The following is a 19,784-nucleotide window of genomic DNA, read 5'->3' on the forward strand; positions in this document are numbered from 1 at the left end:
GGAGTAATTTCTGAGTGCAGTGCCAGAAGAAACCCCTGAGCACTGACCCCCAAATAAATAAACTAACAAAAAGAGGAAAGCAAAGCAAGTTGGAGACATCCATGGATAGGAAATACACCACAGTGGTGATATGAAGTAGCCACAGTGACCAAGTTCTCAGGATATTATGTGCACACTAGACTTGGAGCTCATGGTGGAAGTCTGCAAGCCAATTGTTGTCCAGAATGAAAAAACGAGGAGTTGACAGATCCTTTTATGTGGAGAAACTGGGTTGAACGTGATTTTCCAAAATACACAGAAAAAATTACACAGAAAAGTGGGCTGGGAGTTGAAGAAATGAGATGGTGCTGGGACCTCTGGTAGGGGGGTGGGAAAAACAGTAGCTCAGATAAACCCGGAGATGTGGTCATAACACAATACCTCCCTCATCACAGAACAGCTTCTTCATTGCCATAATATAGAAAACCTGGGGTAGAGTGATAGTACAGGGGTTAAGATGCTTGTCTTCAAAGCTTCCTTCTTTTACTTTTTTTATTTCGAGGCTGAGGCGTTTGGGCCATACTTAACTATGCTCAGGGCTTACTCCTGGCTCTGTATTCAGGGATCACTCCTTGCATGTCATGGTGATCATATGGGTGGCAAGAATGAAATCAGGTCAGCTGCACACAAGGCAAGCACCCACCCACTGAAGTATGTTTCTGGTCACTTGTAAGCCTTTCTTGCTCTTTCTTCTTTCTTTCTTTCTTCTTACTTTCTTTCTTTCTTTCTTTCTTTCTATCTTTGTTTCTTCTCTTTCTTTCTTCTTTCTTTCTTTTCTTTCTTTCTTTCTTTCTTTCTTCTTCTTTCTTTCTTTCTTTCTTTCTTTCTTTCTTTCTTTCTTTCTTTCTTTCTCTTTCTTTCTATCTTCTTTCTTTCTTTCTTTCTTTCTTCTTTCTCTTTCTTTCTTTCTTTCTTTCTTTCTCTTTCTTTCTTTCTCTTTCTTTCTTTCTTTCTTTCTTTCTTTCCTTTCTTTCCTTCTTTCTTTCTTTCTTTCTTTCTTTCTTTCTTTCTTTCTTTCTTTCTTTCTTTCTTTCTTTCTTTCTTTCCTTCTTTCCTTCCTTCCTTCCTTCCTTCCTTCCTTCCTTCCTTCCCTTCCTTCCTTCCTTCCTCCCTCCCTCCCTCCCTCCACTCCCTCCCTCCCTCCCTCCCCTCCCTCCCTTTCTTTCTTTCTTTCTTTCTTTCTTTCTTTCTTTCTTTCTTTCTTTCTTTCTTTCTTTCTTTCTTTCTTTCTTTCTTTCTTTCTTCTTTCTTTCTTTCTTCTCTTCTCTTTCTTTCTTTCTTTCTTTCTTCTTTGGTTTTGGGCCACACCTAGTGATTATCAGGGGTTACTCCTGACTATATGCTCAGAAATTGCTCCTGGCTTAGGGGACCATTTGGGACACCAGGAGATCGAACCGTTGTCTGTCCAAGGTTAGCACATGCAAGGCAACACCCTACCACTTGTGCCACTGCTCTGCCCTTCCCTTCTTGCTTTTATTAAGATGTGGTCAAACCTCCCCAAATCATATATTCTGGGAACTGGGGTTTTTGATCAAAGTGGTGGAGCACATAGCTGGCATGTGCAAAGACCTAAGTTTGAACCCATCCACCTTCAAATGTCCCTCAGTACTACCCAATGTAGCCCTCGTGACCCCCAAGCACCCTGGCAGACCCTAATACACTAGATCCCAAGCACCACAGCACTGGGTCCAAGTACTGGGTCTAGAACTTGGGTCCACAGCACTGTATCCACCATCCAGCCTAGAATCATTGGAAGTAACCCCTAGGTATTCCAGAGGCACTGTATGTGGCCACGCAAAATGTGATTCTGGGTGTCAAAAAGACTATATATGTCACCATTCTTTTCTAGAACATCTATATGCATGAAGAAATAAGCACAACAGGAATCAGAGAAATAGTTTAGCAGGTCAGTTACTTGCTTTGCACACAGCCAACCTGATTACATCTCTGACACCAATCCCTGGCATGCACATCTGTGGTTCTCAGGGGACCAGGTTTTCAGGGTATTGGGGATAGAAGCTGGGACGATATGCAACACATGTGTCTTACCTGTTTTACTATGACTCTTTCTCCACCTTTGAATAAAGAGCTGTTACTGACCAAATTTCCCACCTTTTCTCACCAATTTTCTCACCTAATAGTTAACTTAAACTATTTCTCCTTCATTTTGAAGGTTAGTTTTGTCTTTTTGAGGAGGCATACCTGGTAATGCTCAGGAGTTACTCATGGCTCTGCACTCAGAAATTATTTCTGGTGGATTTGGGAGACCATATGGAAGGCGGGGGATTAAACCTCAGTTACCACATGCAAGACAAGCGCCCCACCCACTATGCTCTCTCTCCAGCCCATTTGAATGGTAATTGTGGATGGATCTAAAACTAGGAGATGACAGGACTTTTCTCCCTTTCAGGCATTAATATTGTTTCTTTTCTTGTCTCTATTTTCTGACATCAGCAATAAATCTTATTCTTGTTCTATTGTATACAATTTCAAAGTAGTTTCTTTAAATTTAACTTTAGAATTTGACTATGATGGACTTCAGTGTGGTTCTCCTTTTTATATCTCTTGGAGTTCAGTGCATGCATTGAATCTAGAAGTTATCGTTTTTCTAACTATGTGGGACATTTTCAGTCATTAGTTCTTCAAATCTGTTTGCTGCCTTCACCTCACTTATTTTTTCCTTCTAGGCTTCAATTACACTTATATTATGTCATTTGAGATTTACCCACCAGTCCCTGAGGCTAGGTTCATTTTTCTTGTTTAAATCTTTAAAACACATATTTCAAAAATATGTTCTTGATTTGAATTTGTGTTTGGCCTGTCTTTACATCTATGGAGTATTTCTTTTACAATCTCTAATCTTTAACATAGCTTAACATGCTTATCCAGTGAGTTTTTTCTGTCACTTGTATTTTTAGCTCGTAAGAGTTGCATTGTTTTCTAAAAATGTTTTCCATGTTGTTGTTATGATTCCTTATCTGCTATTTCATGAAAATCCATGTTTCTTTTTTTGTTTCTGCTTTTTGTTTTGTTTTGTTTTGTGGACACACAAATATTCAGGAGTTACTCTTGACTCTGCTTTTAGGAATCACTTCTGGCAGTACTCAGGGATTGAAAACAAGTCAGCCATGTGCAAAGCAAGTGCCATACCCAATGTACTATTTCTCCAGCCCTGAAAATCCTTGTTTTCTTAACTTTTATTTGTTTTCTTAACTTTTTAACCCTATCTCTGTTTTAATGTCTTTCTATTAATTACAGTATCTGTCACATCGAGTTCAGCATTAGTGATGAAATATTTTATCTTGATCGTGGGTCACATTTTTCTGTTTATGTGCCTAATGTTTCTGAATAAATAATTATAGTTATTCTCAATTCAGTTCTTTTTCTTTGCAAAGTTTTCTCTCTGAGCCCTCTCCCAAGTGTTTTCATGATAATTCTTAAAACAGAGATCTTGTTAATTCCTGTGGAGCTCTAAATAACTTTTATACCTGTGAAGGAATCAGTTTTTGAAATATGTTGAAACATAAGTCATTTAAAAATATTCCTGACGCTGAGGCATTTGTTTAGCAAGGGCTGACCTGAGTTCCACCCTTTACACTACATAGGACCCCTTGAGCACTTGCCCTAGTGACTCCTGAGCTTCATTAGGTATGGCCCAAACTCCCCCCACAAAGAAACAAAAAGCCTTTACAACGACTCCAATCTGAGTGGTATTGGAAATTTGGTGGCAGGTGTGGTGTGATAATATTGTACCCCTCAACCAGGAAACAATTGATCTCTTGTAAGCCAACATTACTTCAAGTGACAAAGACTTCCAAGAAAATGCTACTGTCTCCTCTCCCCCAGATGACCTCAGTCATGGCTTTCTCTCCTACCACTCTCTTCTACAACCCAGACTAGTCACTATTTCCCTCACAACCCTGACATTTTTTGTTTTTGTTTGTTTGTTTGTTTGTTTTTGGTTTTTGGGTCACACCCGGCAGTGTTCAGGGGTTACTCCTGGCTCTGCGCTCAGAAATTGCCCCTAGCAAACATGGGAGACCATATGGGATGCCAGGATTTGAACCATCATCCATCCTGGATTGGCTGCGTGCAAGGCAATACTACTGTGCTCTCTTCGGCCCTACTACCCTGCCATTTGCCTCAGACCTCTTTCCTAAACCCTACAGTTTTCTTTCCTCTTTATCCCCCTGTGCATAGCCCTCTTTGAAATGCGCTTTGTTGCAGAAGCTTCCTCTGGAAGCTTCTCAGCCTTCCCCAATCCGTCTGAAAGTTCCCTCATTGAGCTCCCTTGCCATAGGCATGATTTCCTCCTGGTAAAACAGAGAGAACAGGCTCAACTGAATGCTACATCTTCCCCCAAGTTCCAACTCAAGACCAGCTGGCTGCCTGTGAACTTGGTTGAACCATGGAAACCTCACCTTGCATTAGAAACTCTTTATATATTTTGAGGGATTTTGTGTCATATATGGCGATGCTCACGAATTACTCCTGGCTCTGCACTCAGGAATCATTTGTGTCAAGGGGAAGAGAAACATATGGGATGCTAAAGATCAAACTCAGTTGAGTAAGTGCAAGGCAAACTCCCTACATGTTGCATAGATGGGTCCCCACTCTGCTATATATATATTTTGGTTTTTCGGGCCACACCCTTTTGTTGCTCAGGGGTTATTCCTGGCTACACGCTCAGAAATTGCCCCTGGCTTGGGGGGATCATATGGGACGCTGTGGAATCGAACCATGGTCCTTTCCTTGGCTAGTGCTTGCTAGGCAGACACCTTACCTCTAGCGCCACCTCGCCGGCCCCCACTTTGCTATACTTGACTACTCTCTCTTGACAGATCATTAAACTCCTCAACATCAAGGAAATAGTACAGTGGATAAAGTGCTTGCCTTGCATGAAATCAACCCAACCCAGGTTCAATCCTTGGCACCCCAGAAGGTCCCCTGAACTCTGCTAAAAGTAAGCCCTGAGCACCACTATGTGAGAGATAGCATGGAGGTAGGGCAGAAGGACGGTGGTTCAAATCCCAGCATTCCATGTGTTTCCCCCGAGCCTGCCAGGAGCAATTTCTGAGCGTAGAGCCAGGAGTAACCCCTGAGCGCTGCCGGATGTGACCCCAAAACCTAAATAAATCACTTTCATTCCTTTCTACTCCAGATGTGCCTCCCACCAAGCCACAGAAGTCCCCGAGTCACCCAGGCCAAATGTGGCAGCTCCTTTAACCAAGTTAGTGGTTTTCCACCTATGGAGACTGGGGCAAAAATACAGAAACTTTATACTGGTGCATGGGCTGTAGTGATGGCTGAAAGGACTAGTGTACATGTCCCGTGTACAGGAGACCTGGGTTCTATCCACAAGAACCATGGGGTGTGTGACCCAATGCAACCTTCATAAAAGTTACTGCAGTTTTAACATAAGTGAAAGTTAACAATAAGGCAGCATTTCTCAAGCAGGTGGGTGTGGGGAGAAGTTAGATAAGGAAAGTGGGGAAGGGGATAGAGATGATGCATCGGCCAGGGTGAAAATTATCTCTCCAATGTGGCTTGGTTGTATACCTTTACCCTGATTCTATTCCAGGAGTCCTCAAACTTTTTAAATAGGGGAATAGTTCACTGTCCCTCAGACTGTTGGAAGGCCAGACTATAGTTTAAAAAAACTATGAATAAACTCCTATGCAACTGCACATATCTTATTTTGAAGTAAAATAATGGGAATACAATATTTAAAATGAAGAACGAGTAAAGTTAAATCAACAAACTTAACAATATTTCAGTGGGACTATGGGCCTGCTTTTGGCTAATGATATGGTCAATGTCTGGTTACATATTTGTCACTTCTAGTCGAAACAAATGATGCATCAGTAGTCTACATCTAGTTGGAGATTTCAGATGTTTCATTCTGGAAAAAGCCTGTTCAAGGACATAAGTGCTGCCAAAGATAGTTGCCATTTTGAGTGTATGGTTCCTGAGACTAGAATATGTCTCAGAGGGGAGAGATGCATAAAAATTAGCTCTGAGGGTCCTGAGCAATAGCACAGCAGTAGAGCATTTGCCTTTTATGAGGCCAACCCGGGACCAACACGGGTTCGATCCCTGACATCCCATATTGTCCCCTGAGCCTGCCAGGAGTGATTTCTGAGCACAGAGCCAGAAGTAATCCCTGAGCTCTGCTGGGTGTGCCCTCCAAAATATCAAATACAAAAGGAATAATAATTAAAATAAAATAAATTAGCTCTGAGAGGAGGAGTCAAGGGATAAAGAGATGGGGGGGGGTTTGCAGAGTGTAGCACATATTCCACACATACACACTGTGGGTTGGGATGAGTTGGCTGCTAAGCAGGATAGGCAGCAGAGGCAAAAGTACCTACAAGTTGAGTAAATGACCTAGGTAGGTTCTATGTGGCCTGCAGGTCATAGTTTGGGGGACCTTGATATTCCAAAACAACCAAGGATCAGGATCCCGGCCATACACACACTACCAAAAACTGCAATGTGTGACACAGATACAAGGGATAACACAGCCAGAATTCCTAGCTGGGTCTTTTTGCCCTAAGCCTTATACTAGCCCATTGCAATATGATTTTTTTTGGAGAAGAAAACAAAAAAAAATCATATTGCAATGGGCTAGTATAAGGCTTAGGACAAAAAGACCCAGCTAGGAATTCTGGCTTCTCATCAGTGGCTCCATGACAGGTCTAAGGGACTACCTGAAGAGCCTTTGATCATGACCATTCTCATGATCAGAGCAAACTTTATGAAAAAGGAAAAGAGAAGCCCTAGCACGAATCCTGTGGCATGGATTTAAAGAGGAGGCATCAGTATGCTTATTTTCTTCATTGGGGGGGGAGGGTTCTCACATTCAGCAATATTCAGAAGCTACTTCTGGCTATGTGATCAGGAACATTCCTGATCATGTTCAGAAGACCCTTTGTGGTGCCAGGGATGTCACTGGAGTTGGCTGCATGTAAGGCAAGCACTTAGATACTCTGCTCCCTGACAGGCCTGGAATGTTTATTTTAATGTGTATATAGTATAATGGAGAGAGAGAGGGCCAACCATGTGTCTCCAGGGGTAAGCACAGGTCCGGGCTTATTCTTGGCTTTGCCCACATCAACAGAGGTGATTCTCAAGCAGTGCCTGGTGTGTTTCCTGGCAGCAATAGAAATGTGTGTTTGTGCTCGTTTCACCAGCACATATACTAAAGTTGGAACGATGCAGAGAAGATTAGCATGGCCCCTGCACAAGAAATGTGGGTGTTTGTCGGAGCCCACACAGGCTAGGATGCTTCCTCCAGTTTCCTAGAACGAACACCCCCACATGAAGCATCACACTTTGCACTCAGATTCCTGGTTCCTTTCTTTTGGGTTTGTTACAGTTTGGTTAGATAGATTAGTGACAATCTATATGATGATGTTGTTTACAATTACTGCATTTCCCACCACCAAAGTGTTCATGACCCATAACCACTGCCCCTATGCCATCTCTAGCCTAATTATTGTACCCTCCTTTCTCTTCCCTCAGGGATTAGTAACGAATATTGTCAATTAGGGTCAGGGGTTGCCATTGTTCTATATTGTCTTTTTCCCTTATATTTGTTTCTCTACATTCCACAGATGAGTGAGAGCATCCCTCATTTCCCTTACTTCCTTCCCTAAACATAGTGCCCCCCAGTTCCATCCACAGGATTTTATCTTTGGTTAGAGCTGCATAGTATTCCACTGTGTATACATATGCCACCACTTTGTTATCCCTTCATCTGTTAGATATTGGAGTTGTTTCCATATTCTGGCTATTGTACTCAGCACTGCAATAAATATAGAGGTATGCAGACATCATTTCAGTGGAAGGTTTTTGTGTTGGAGGTGCTGGAGGATGCCAAAAGTGGATCTGATTACTTTGAATACCAGTCAGTAATAGAGGAAGTGGGGTTTCTAGAGGTCTGATTGTGGACAAAGCAGGATAAATACCAATTGAGCATGTGCTGGCTTATAGAGGTGGGCCATGGGGAAGTAATCAGAAGTGTGTGGGCATGACGAGTCAGTATGGGAGCCAACAGGAAGATGTGAGGTATGAGTGTCAGAAGGAGCCATGTACAATCTTACAGAACTCTTGATTTATGTGAGGGAGCCCCATTACTGTCACAATGGAAGGAACTGAAAAATTATGAGGAAAGGAAGTGCTTCTGACAAATAGCCAAGCTTGAAAGTCCCTTCAATCATGAATGACAGCCGGTTCAGAGTGATCCCCATGGTGCACAGTTTTGATCCGGCCTGTTGGAAGTGATGAAGACTAATGAAAAATCATTTTGAAAACAACCATTCCTCTTTCCAGGGGGTTGAAGTGTCTATAAAAGTCACATTTTAAAATGGTACCCCCCACACCCCATCTTTCATGCCAGCAAGATGTTTTGTCTGGAGCATTGCATGGGATCATAAATGCAGCCTGCAGAAATTCACTTGAAGATCCCACCAAAGGAACACGGCAATTGTGTTGAAAAATGCTTCCCAGTGCCAGAGGAAGTGAGCTGTGACCTCAAAGAGCTGGTTAATGTACAAGTCACTGGAAATGATTGCTTTTAATGAGCTTACTATTTTTCCTCTATGCTATCAGTTATTCCACACAAGAGTTGAGATCTACAGCTTACATGGCCATGAACCAAGAGGGCGGGATTTGAAATAAGAGGACCTGGGGACCAGTTCTTCAGCTGCCACTAACTAGTCATGTGATTTTGGGCAAATGCTTCAACTTCTCTGGGCCTGCATTTCTTTATTGGAAAACTAGGATGATCCTCTCCAAAATAATTCCATCTCCTGGGGTTATCCTAAGAACTCAGAAGTTCTTAGTAGAGCTCCATGGCATCTGGTAATAATTCAACCAATTTTAGCTTTGAACAATCAATAACTTTTTCCTCTACCTGGTAAATGTATGTTTTGCTTCTTTGTCTCCAATATAGTTTTCAACTATTTGGTTTACTATATTTTTTTGGTTTTTGGGTTATACCTAGTGGCGCTCAGGGGTTACTCCTGGCTCTGCACTCGGAAGTCGCTCTTGGCAGGCTCGGGGGACCATATAGGATGCCAGGATTTGAACCGGAGTCCATCCTGTGTTGGTCGCGTGCAAGGCAAACGCCTTACTGCGGTGCTATCACTCCCGCTCCAATTTCCAACTATCTGAATTGCACTTCATCTTCCTATCATTTACCTAAGAAATTTTATTGAGAACTGTTAATTTTTTCCAGGCACTCTTTTTTTAGGGAGAGGAAGATGAAGGGGTTCATATCCTAGTTTTTAGGTGTTAATCCTGATTTGGTGCTCAGGAGTACTTCTGGTGGTGGTCAGGGAACATGGAAGCTGTTATTCTATTTGTTCTAAACTTGTGCTTCTTGCACTTTTTCTCTGTGACCCCCCCTTTCCAACCTTCCTTCCTTCCTTTGGGTGCCTATTCTGCCACTTGACCTCTAGTCTCATGCCATGGCATCTCATATATGTGATTTACACACTTGGTCCCATTGGAATATCTTGGGAGCCCACAGAGGTCTATCATCTGGCAACCAGCTGGATCTAGAACAGGATAGACAATTTCAGGAGTCCCCTGCCTGTTGGTAGCACTGGGGGTGCCCTTGCACCAGGTGCTTGGAGCAGCCATGGTTGGGCAATGGATTCTGCATCACTGGGGACATTGACTTTTGTTCCCAAAGGGGGGTTTGGCTCAGGAAGGAGCTGAAGTTGGACTGAGCCAACTTGAAGCACTGTTTTCATTAGGATCACTTGGGCTGCTGGGGTAAGCCTGTGTATATGTATCAGCAGGTAGAGGAAGACCAAGGTGGAAAAGGGAATGGAGATGGAGGCTACCACAATTGCCTGTACAGGAAATGGTCAATGTGTCCATGGAAGCCTTCCCTCACTAAATCCCTTCTCTCTACTCATCTGCAGTGGAATCTCTCGGAGGGGCACTTCCCTGGTAAAATGTGCCACAAGTAGATAATGGGTCTAAAGAGCTTAGTACAGCATCTGACACATCAAATTCCCACTGAAAGTTCCAGGATTCTTCATTTTGGCAGCCTGTTTCTCCTTGCAGAATGACTCTCGGGAGATGCCGGTGGCTGCTTTGCAAAATGCAAAAGATGGCCAGAAGATAGGACAGGCGTTAAGGTGTTTGCCTTGTATCCTGCTGACCTTGTTCAAATACCTGGTACTACATAAGGTTCTCCAAACACTACTAAAAGTTACTCATGAGCACAGAGCCAAAAAGAGCCCCCAGAGCACCACTGAGGTAGCCCTAAAACCAAACAAGAAGGGCCAGAGAGATAGCACATCAGGTAGGGCATTTGTCTTGCACGCAGCTGACCTGAGTTCTATCCCCAGGATCCCATAGGGTCCCCTGAATGTTTCAGGAGTAATTTCTGAGTGCAGACAGAGCCAGGAGTAAGCCCCTAGAGCTGCTGGGTGTGACCCAAACATCAAAATATAAAAAAGAAAAGGACTCTGCTAGTGCTGTTGCTTGCTGGACTGCAGATATGCCTGCATAGGCTGTTAGAACAAAGACCCGTGGACCAAGACCTGCGGTGGGCAGCCTGCTAATCTTACCTAATAATCACAAGAACCCAGAGCAGATACAACATAACCTCCCATAACATACTGATAGCAAACCCCTGGCTGTGGATTATAGAAATGAGAATGATGGGCCTGGAGAGATAGCACAGTGGCGTTTGCCTTGCAAGCAGCTGATCCAGGACCAAAGGTGGTTGGTTCGAATCCTGGTGTCCCATATGGACACCCCTTGCCTGCCAGAGCTATTTCTGAGCAGCCAGGAGTAATCCCTGAGCACCGCTGGGTGTGCCCCCCCCCCCCGCAAAAAAGAAAAAAAAGAAATGAGAATGACAAGGAAGGAGAAATGAGGCAGGAAGAGGAATGATAAGGGTCTTTGGCAGACTCTTTGACAGACACTTAGGTGGCTTAGAAATAATTATGATGTCAAAACCATGAGTCAACACTATTGTAAACAGGTAAACCAAATTATAATAAATCTTTTAAAAATAATTGGATGGGGCTGGAGCGATAGCACAGCGACACGGTGTTTGCCTTGCAAGGGGCTGACCCAGGACAGACCTGAGCTCGGTTCCTGGCATACTATATGGTCCCCTAAGCCTGCCAGGAGCGATTTCTGAGCACAGAGTCAAGAGTAACCCCTGAGTGTTGCCAGATGTGGTCCAAAACCAAAAAAATTTGCTAAGGGAGGTGGGTAGAGAGGGAAACATAGTTCACTAGTAGAAGGAGCCTGGCACTGGTGGTAAGTTTGGAACTGGAACATTGAATGTCTGAAACTTAGTAAACAACTAAAATTTATTTACACTGTAAGTGATTTCTGAGCACAGAGCCAGTTGCCTCTTATAGGCAACCCTGGTTCAAAGAGCACCACACAGGATCCCCCAAGCACAGAAGTGATCCCTGAGAACAGTCAGGAGTAAGCCCCAAGCACTGCCAGCTGTAGCTCAACCTTTACCACCCCCCAAAAGAAAGTTACCTGGAGGCCAGAGCAGTAGTACAGTAGGTGGGGCTCCTGCCTTGCATAAAACTAACCCAGGTTCAATCCTCAGCATACCATATGATCCCTGAGCCCCTCCATGTGTGACAATTTCTGAGCACTGTTAAGTGTGGTCCCCCCCCCCCCCGCAAAAAAACCCAGAAAATTATGTTACTGTTAGTAAAAGGAAGGTTATTGTGTGAAACTTAACGCTCTGAAGAATCTCTCTTGCTCCCCAATCCATTCTACCACAATCACTATTTGCTGTGCTTGGTAAAGCTTATGATTAAATTCACTATTAACACTTCATGGACAAGGAAAAGGTAACTAAGAGAAGACACTAGGTTCACTTGTAACAGAACCGATACAAGACTAGGCAGAGGGCACAGGTGCTGCCTTGCATGGGGCTGACCCTGGTCTGAATCCTTAGCACCACACATGATGCCCCCAGCACTGCCAGATATAACTCCCTGAGCGTACAACTCAGGGGCCTCTGAGCATGACCAGATATGTCCCAGACCCCCCCTTTGCCCCCAAAAGAAATGATACAGATACACTTTGTTTTGAAAGAGACAGCCTTTATTTTAAGGATAAATTGATACACTTAAGAATTGAAAAAGTGGTAGTTTCTGGAATTTATTTGAGTATTGAAAAGAAATAACTGTTAACAAATCACCAGCACTAATCTGAACAAGCAGAAAAATAACAGTTAGTACTAGGGAAACGTTCCTAAAATAATTCCAGGCTGCGTGGCGTATCTGTTCTAACATCACCTCTGAGGTGCTGCTGTCGCTGAGCAAACGGACTAAACAACAGTGGCATCTTTAACACTCTGCATTTCTGCTCTTTTCGGAATATATAAAAAGGCTACCAATTAAAAAACTAATATATCTTCTCTTTCAATGTTTCTTACAGATACGATTTCAATCTTTCCATTCAGTAGTGGTGTCACTTGAGACACAAACATGAGTCAAACAGTAATCCAGCCGAAGGGAACTGATAGTCTAGGCTCGTAGTGCAAATAAAAGAGTTCAGGAATGCAGCAACTGACACTTCTAAAATCCCAAACAGACACAATTCTTTAGAGGAAGCATGCAATAAGCTCAACTAAGCAGATAGATGGCCACAGAACTAGAACATTTGCTAACGTCAACGGTGTCTTCCCTGGAATCCCAAATCCAACTGGAACGCTCACGTTTTAAGCTTTGTACTTGGCCTTCCCATTTTCACTGATGACACAAACATGCTACAGACAAGAAGAGAAAATCACATTAGAAAATTTTCCTCACTGCGGCCAGGGTACTGGTATAGTGTGTTGGGTGCTTGCCTTGAACACAAGGTGAGCCATGTTCCATCCCTGGCACTTTATACGGTCTCCCGAACCTCGCCAGGAGTGCTCCCTGAGTGTTGAGTTGGGAATAATTCCTGAGCACTGCTGGGAGTGTGCCCCCTCCAAAACAAAGTAACAAAAACCTAATGCCTTTTAGACTGAGCATCCTGTTACACTCCTCATGCCACACCCACCCTTGGAGCTGGAATTATAGTACAGTGTGTAGGGCACTTGCTCGTGGCAACCCTGTTTGAGCACCAACATCCATAAGATCTCCAAGCACTGCCAGGCGGAATTCCTGAGTACAGAGCCAGGAGTAAGCCCTGACTATAGCCAGGTGTGGCCCCAAACTAGCAAAAAAGTATATTCACAAAAGGCAAGAACAGCATTTTGCATATCTAATACTACTTACTGTTATAAGAAGGCTGTGGTTTTGATTTGGTTTTTGGTGTGTATGATTTTTGGGGAGGGGGCAAATGTTTGGGGAACATCTGCCTGTGCTTAGTGACTAATTCCAGGCCAGTGCTCAAAGGACCAGCAATAGAGCTGACAATTCAACCAAAAGAGGCTCTGGGCAATGCTATCATCTGAACCCCCATGCTATCTCTCTGGCCCAAGGTGTGTTTTTTTTTTATTTCGTAAGCTCAAGAAGTTTGTGTGACCCTGTGGCTTCATCCCTCCCCTCAGTTTATAAATGCCTCTTTGAAATTCCTGCCTGGAAGGAGGATGCAGGGATTTTCAGGGGAGTGAATGGGCAGACGTAAACCAGCTCATTTGTCCCTCCCTTATGACCACATCTATCATCCGAACTAATAACGGGACAGTTATTGTCTGTTAAAGCTGTTCAACTCTTTCAGCCAGCAAGTGGTGTCGCCCTAGCTTGGCAGAATTCCAGCCCTAAGGACGTCTGGAGTTGACTACGACTTTATGTGACTAATGGGAACCATCAGTCTGTTCAAATTATGAGGTGCTGGAAAGGAAAAAACAATTCCTCTCTTTCGTACATTTTCATATGGGCTCTGAAAAATGAGAGTGAGAAAAAGCAGCATTACTTACATTCAAGTCCCTGAAGTATTCATTATAGTCAAGGGCATATCCCACGACAAACTTGTCTGGAATTTCAAATCCGACAACTAAAAAGAATCAGAATTTCAATCATGTTGATACAGAAAATATCGCTTGCACGCACCCAACTCTGTTCTACCCCACTCATCATACAGGAACACAAAAGTAAACAGGGCAAGAACTGGGGTTCAGGCTATAGAGAGTGAAACAATGGACCAAAACAGTCCTGCACTTACAGTCTGGTCTGTATCCAACACTGCGAGGGGTCCTTTTCACCAGCAAGCTGTTAATTACAAAACATGACATGAAACATATGGAGATGCTACAGGGTCTCTTGTACACACAGAAACGTCGCTTCATCTGCAGTCAGCCCACTGGTTGGGTCTCATTTCCCCACAGGAAACCCACAGAAAAGACTATGAAACCGGGAGAGCTCTATGGCAGAATCACTGCAAGGGGAAGCAGGGAGCACACCTGGAAAGAGGAGGCCTGACTGGAACGTGACGGTCCACCTCCAGCAATGCAAGCAGGAAGGTATAGGGGTAACTCATGCCAATGATCTCAGGCCAAATAGCCAGGGGCTCTTGGTTCAGGATCCCTGGGAATATCACCCCTAAGTTGCAAAGGGCATGGGACAGGCATGTATCATTCTTGAAATCTTTTTCATATGGGGCTTATAAAGAGTTAAAAAAAAATCCGCTAGCACACCTAAGTATCAGAGGGGTCTCAAACTCGCGGCCCGTGGGCTGCAAACGGCCCTCTGTACAACATTTTGTGGCCCTGCCCTAGAGGAATCATTTTTTGTTTTGTTTTAGTTGTTTGAGTCGCACCCCCAATGTTCAAGGCTTACTACTGACTTTGCACTCAAGGATCACCCCGACTTTGCCTCCTGCGGCCCCCAGGTAAATTGAGTTTGAGACCCCTGATAGCTGCAGAGAACATGAGTAAGTTCCAACAGATGTTAATTCTGAGGGCCAGAGAGATTGTACAGTGGAGAGGGCCCTTGCCCTGCACAAGGCTGACCAAGGTTCACTCGTGGCATCCCATGTGGTCCCCAGAGCACCACCAAGAGTAATTCCTGAGTGAAGAGCCAGGAATAACCCCTGAGCATTTCTGGGTATGTGCCAGTCCCCCACCTCCAAGTTAATTTTGTAACCCAGAAGCTTCTCCTGTAATTTTTCAGCCATCGTTAAAATATGGTGTAGTCCCCTTTCTTCTCCTGCCCTTCCCCGCCCTTCCCTTCCCTTCCATTTCTTCCTTTCCCCTCCCCTCCTTTCCTCTAAAATAAAATAAAATAAAATATGGTGTAGTGTAGATAGTGCTTTGAAAGCCTTGCATGAGATAGAGGCAGTGCCCTCCCCTCAAAACACACACACAGGCTTAGCTTCCTAGAGAAATATTTTTAAAGGCCAGAAGAAAGCATAGATATAGATGAATGGATAAAACACTTGTCCTTGCATGCAGCTGGCCCCAGTTTCACCCCTACACAGCATATGGAGTGGGTCCTAACACGAACTGGGAGTAAGCCTTCAGCACTGATGAGCATCCCTTATCTCCCCAAGGAAAGCACTAGAAAGGACATAAAAAAATTCTTAGTTTTAGTTGCCCATCTAAATCACCCGAGAATGTAAAACCAAACGCAACTCAGCTATTATGACCAATGGCATCAGAAGTGCTGAGTCTGGAACAAACACAGGAGGTGTTTTTGTTTCCAGAAATTCTCAGGGGATTCTAGTGTGCAGTTGAGAACATCAGGCATAAACCTTAGGCCCCAAGGGCTCAGTTAATCAAGTCCCTAATGATCCTCCTCCAGTAATGAGACACTTGAATCCACCTGGACTTCACTTCCAGTACAGAAACAACCAACCAGGCATAGCCCAAAGCTCTCCCTCTACCTCAACTCACTGAGGACTCTCCGGAAAAGGTATCTCTAAACACAGTGCAAGTTGTATTGAGTTCAAAATGACTGCACACACCATTCTGCCTAATGATCTGGGTGTTGGCTACTGCTCCATTTGTAATGCATAACTTGAGCTTCTTCTCAAAATTGAGCAGTCTTTGTGTATAAATGGTAACCACCACAAAGATACACCAACATTCAATACGCAGATGAAATGATGCTCAATATCACCAATCATAAAAGAAATGCAAACCACAACCACAATGAGCTGCCACATTCTGCCCACTAGATGTCTAGAATAAAGAGAAATAGAAAATGACAAGTGTTGACCAATATATGGAGATACTGGAATCCCTCAGATGTTGTGTGGGGTAGGGGTAGGGAGTGAAGCACTTTTTCCATTTCCAACTTTGAAGAAAAGTGCCAGAGTAATAGTATAGTCTGTAGGACATTTGTCTTGTACATGGCTGACAGAGGCTGGATCCCTGACATTCCATACAGCATCCCAAGTCCTACCAGGAGTGCTCCCTGAGCGCAAAGTCAGGAGTAAGTCCTGAGAACTGCTGGGTGTGGCTCTCAAAATTCAAAATAAACTGTAGATTCCCAGGAAGTTGTCCCAAAATGCACAGGGACATCCTGTATTAACACTTCGCATACCATCCTAATTGAGTTCAGGACTGACCTTACGCAGCTTCCACCCATGTTGCATACATGATTTTGATTTGTGCATGCGGTTGATTCTTTGTGATTTTTTATTGCACATGTGGCTTCGTGTGACCCAGCTCGAAATACAGAACTTCCCATCACACAGGCTGACTTGTGATATGTCTGTATTGGCACAGCCACCCATCACCCTGCAACCAGGCCTCCAGCGCTTCGGTTTTCCTGTGGACACTCTTGCCCTTTCTGAAAGGTTGTATAAATGGAGCACTATTACAGGTGAGTATGTGGGGCCGGGAGCCAAACACCAGGTTTCCCACAGGAAAGGCACAACCCAGCCCCCTCCCTAACCTGGAATGTGACCTTTTGAGGTTGGGTCTTATCTGTTCCTGTGCTTCAGCCAGTGTGTAGCAACAGCTGCTGAATTCTTACAGCGAAGAGCAGGATAGGCTGTCTCAAAGCTCCCCAAGTTCCCCTCTTATCTAAATCCCCTGGAGAGCACGTAGCCATTCTAACATCCTGGCTCTGCCTGAACCCCCATACTCAGAGCCAAGACCCAACCAGGACAGTGACAGCAGAATCATCTGAGGGTGGGAGCCAAGCTTTTATTTGGGGGGGGAAGCCTAGTCTGGTGAACCCCACAGGCAGTCCATGCCATGGGACAGAGCATTTGTTTACCTTTTGTACCCCAAGGACGTGCCATTTATTTCCAACATGAGGAAGACATGCTGCATTTCATACTTTTGGAGGGAAGGCCACTCCAGTAGTGCTGGGTCTGGGGATGAAGGATTAAATCTAGGGCCAACCGACCACTTGAACCCCATCCCTGGCCCAACTTCCATTTCTGTAAGAAACTGCTCGACTGTTGGCAGAGTGCTGCTTTGTGAACCTCCCAGCCAACAGGTCCTAAATAGTTCTTTCATTTAACACTGCTGTTAAAAGTATACCTTGTCAGGGCCAGAGCGGTGGTACAAGTGGTAGGGCCTTATATGCACTGACCTAGGATGGACCTCAGTTCAATCACCTGGTGTCCCATATGTTCCCCCAAGCCAGGAGCAATTTCTGAGCACATAGCCAGGAGTAACCCCTGAGTGTCACTGGGTATAGCCCAAACACCAAAATAAATAAATAAATAAATAAAAGTAAAAAAAATTTTTAATTTAAAAAAAGTGTGTGGGGCCAGAGTGATAGCACAGAGGTAGGGCATTTGCTTTGCATGCAGCTGCCCAGGACGGACCTGGGTTTGATCACCGGCATCTCATATGGTCCCCTGAGCCTTCCAGGAGTGATTTCCGAGCGCATAGACAGGAGTAAACCCTGAGTGATGCCGGGTGTGGCCCAAAAACAAACAACAAAAGTGTACCTTGTCATTCTTTTATATGAGGACTAAACTGAAAAACAAACAAACAAGCAAGCTTTAGACCATCTCCAGTTTGAACGTGTAAACCAGCAGGTACACCTAGAGCTATATTCTAAGAATCAACAAAATGCTGTTTGCTCCTCCAGCTCATCATTTTTTTGTTTGTTTTGTTTTGTACCACACCCGGCAGTGCTCAGGGGTTACTCCTAGCTCTGCACTCAGAAATAACTCCTGACAGGCTCAGAGAACCTTATGAGATGTCAGGGATTGAACCCAGTAGGCAGGCTCCGGCCCCCAGCTTATTTTTTGGAACCCACATTTCATTTGCTCATCTCTGTTGCTTTGCCTGGTTCTACTATGCAGGAGCTTGTGTTCTCCTGAACATATATTCTCCCTTTCTCACCCCTCCCTCCCTCCCTCCTTCCTTTCCTTCTTTTTCTTTTCTTTTCTCCTTTCTTTTCTTTCTGGAGCCATACCTAGTAATGCTCAGGACTTAGTCCTGGTGAGCTTGGAGGGGAGACGATGCCATATATAGACTGGCGGCAACTGACCCAGGTCAGCCATGTGTCAGGCAAACACCCTACCCATTGCACTATCTCTCCAGCCTCATCCCCTCACATCTATCTAAATAACTTTCCATAAAAACTATCTTGCTCCGCCATAAAAAAAGGATAAGCACGTAGCCAGTCTATCCATAAAATGTAATGGTGGGAAAGTGATTAGGAAAAAATAAAAGGTCATGACATGTGAGTGTAGGCTGAGTTCATCACTAAATGACCTAAGCATGATGTGGGAACCTCACTTCCAGCAACCCCAAATCTCCCTCTCCCGAGGCCCTCTATCTCACTTCCACGGCATTTTTCAGGCAAGGGGCACAAAAGCCTCCCAGATGCAGAAGCTCTGCACCACAGCGGGATGACGTGCAGAGAGACCCACAGTGCAGACTGGCTGGAGAATGACCCCTGATAAAGCCCTCAACATTCCCCCAAGCCACTGGAAGTCAAAACTCGATGAAACACAGGCACTACTATCAGAAAAGCCTCCGAGAACAAAGTGCAGGCATATGAGTCATGAGAAGGATTACTCAGAGTCAAAGCCTTGATCCTTTCAAAGGGGTTTCTGAAAACCCAGTTCATCTCTGAGGTCAAAAATAAAAACAGGGGCCATGGAGATAGCCTCAAGGACAAGAGAACATACCTCATATGCACATGGCCCCACATGTGAGCCCTGGCACGGCAAGGCCCCTCTGAACACCACCAGGGTGTGTCTGAGAAGCCCCCCACTCCCCCGGTACTGGTGGGCCCAAGTACCAGCTCATGAGACCTACAGGTCAGGCCAAGTATGGCTGGGAGTGGGACCTCAAGCTGAGCACTGCTGGACACACACACAGAGCAAATAAAGATGGGACCACACGCCAAATGGATGCAGCTATGTCAAGAAAGAACTGAAAATGGAAAGGTCAGGGACCAAGCTATAGTTACAGCAGGCAGGATGCTTGCCTTGTACACGTCAAACTTGGGTTCGATATCCAGCATTCCATATGGTCAACAGAGCCCATAGGGAGTGATTCCTTAATGCAGAGCCAGGAGTAACCCCTGAGCACCATTGGGTGTGACTCCCAAACGAAACACAACCAAAATTAAATGGAAAGGGCTGGCAAGACAGCTCAATAAGCTGGAAGGGTGTGCTTTGCTTTTGGGTGCCCTGGTACAATGCCAATTACTGCATTGGGTCCATCAAGCTCTGTCAAGAATGACAGAGGCAGCCCCTGAGTTAAAACCACATTGTCCCATTTCAAAAGTTAAATACAAACCAGGATACTGAGTCTGGCTATCTGAGTTCAAGTCTCACCTCGATCGCCTACTCTGCTAGGCAACTCTCTGTGCCTCAGTAGCCCTGTTTGG

The 19,784-nt window shown here is 44.5% G+C and overlaps 1 protein-coding gene and 1 pseudogene across 1 annotated transcript in view; one reads left to right on the top strand and one right to left on the bottom strand.

Moving 5' to 3' along the window:
- Positions 1-7,216: 7,216 nt before the first annotated feature.
- LOC126000405 (uncharacterized) lies at positions 7,217-7,287 on the top strand (annotated as a pseudogene).
- A 4,835-nt stretch (positions 7,288-12,122) lies between these two features.
- Positions 12,123-19,784, bottom strand: part of HPRT1 (hypoxanthine phosphoribosyltransferase 1) — a 68,406-nt gene continuing 60,744 nt past the window's right edge. Inside the window, exons 6-8 of the mRNA XM_049766701.1 lie at positions 14,197-14,243; positions 13,952-14,028; positions 12,123-12,811 (exon numbers count right to left, since the gene is read on the bottom strand). Coding sequence (XP_049622658.1) covers positions 12,764-12,811; positions 13,952-14,028; positions 14,197-14,243 — 172 coding nt within the window. The 3' untranslated portion in view covers positions 12,123-12,763. The remainder of the gene's footprint in view (positions 12,812-13,951; positions 14,029-14,196; positions 14,244-19,784) is intronic.

This window comes from Suncus etruscus, chromosome X (genome assembly GCF_024139225.1).
Source record: "Suncus etruscus isolate mSunEtr1 chromosome X, mSunEtr1.pri.cur, whole genome shotgun sequence".
Classification (NCBI taxonomy): Eukaryota; Metazoa; Chordata; class Mammalia; order Eulipotyphla; family Soricidae; genus Suncus; species Suncus etruscus.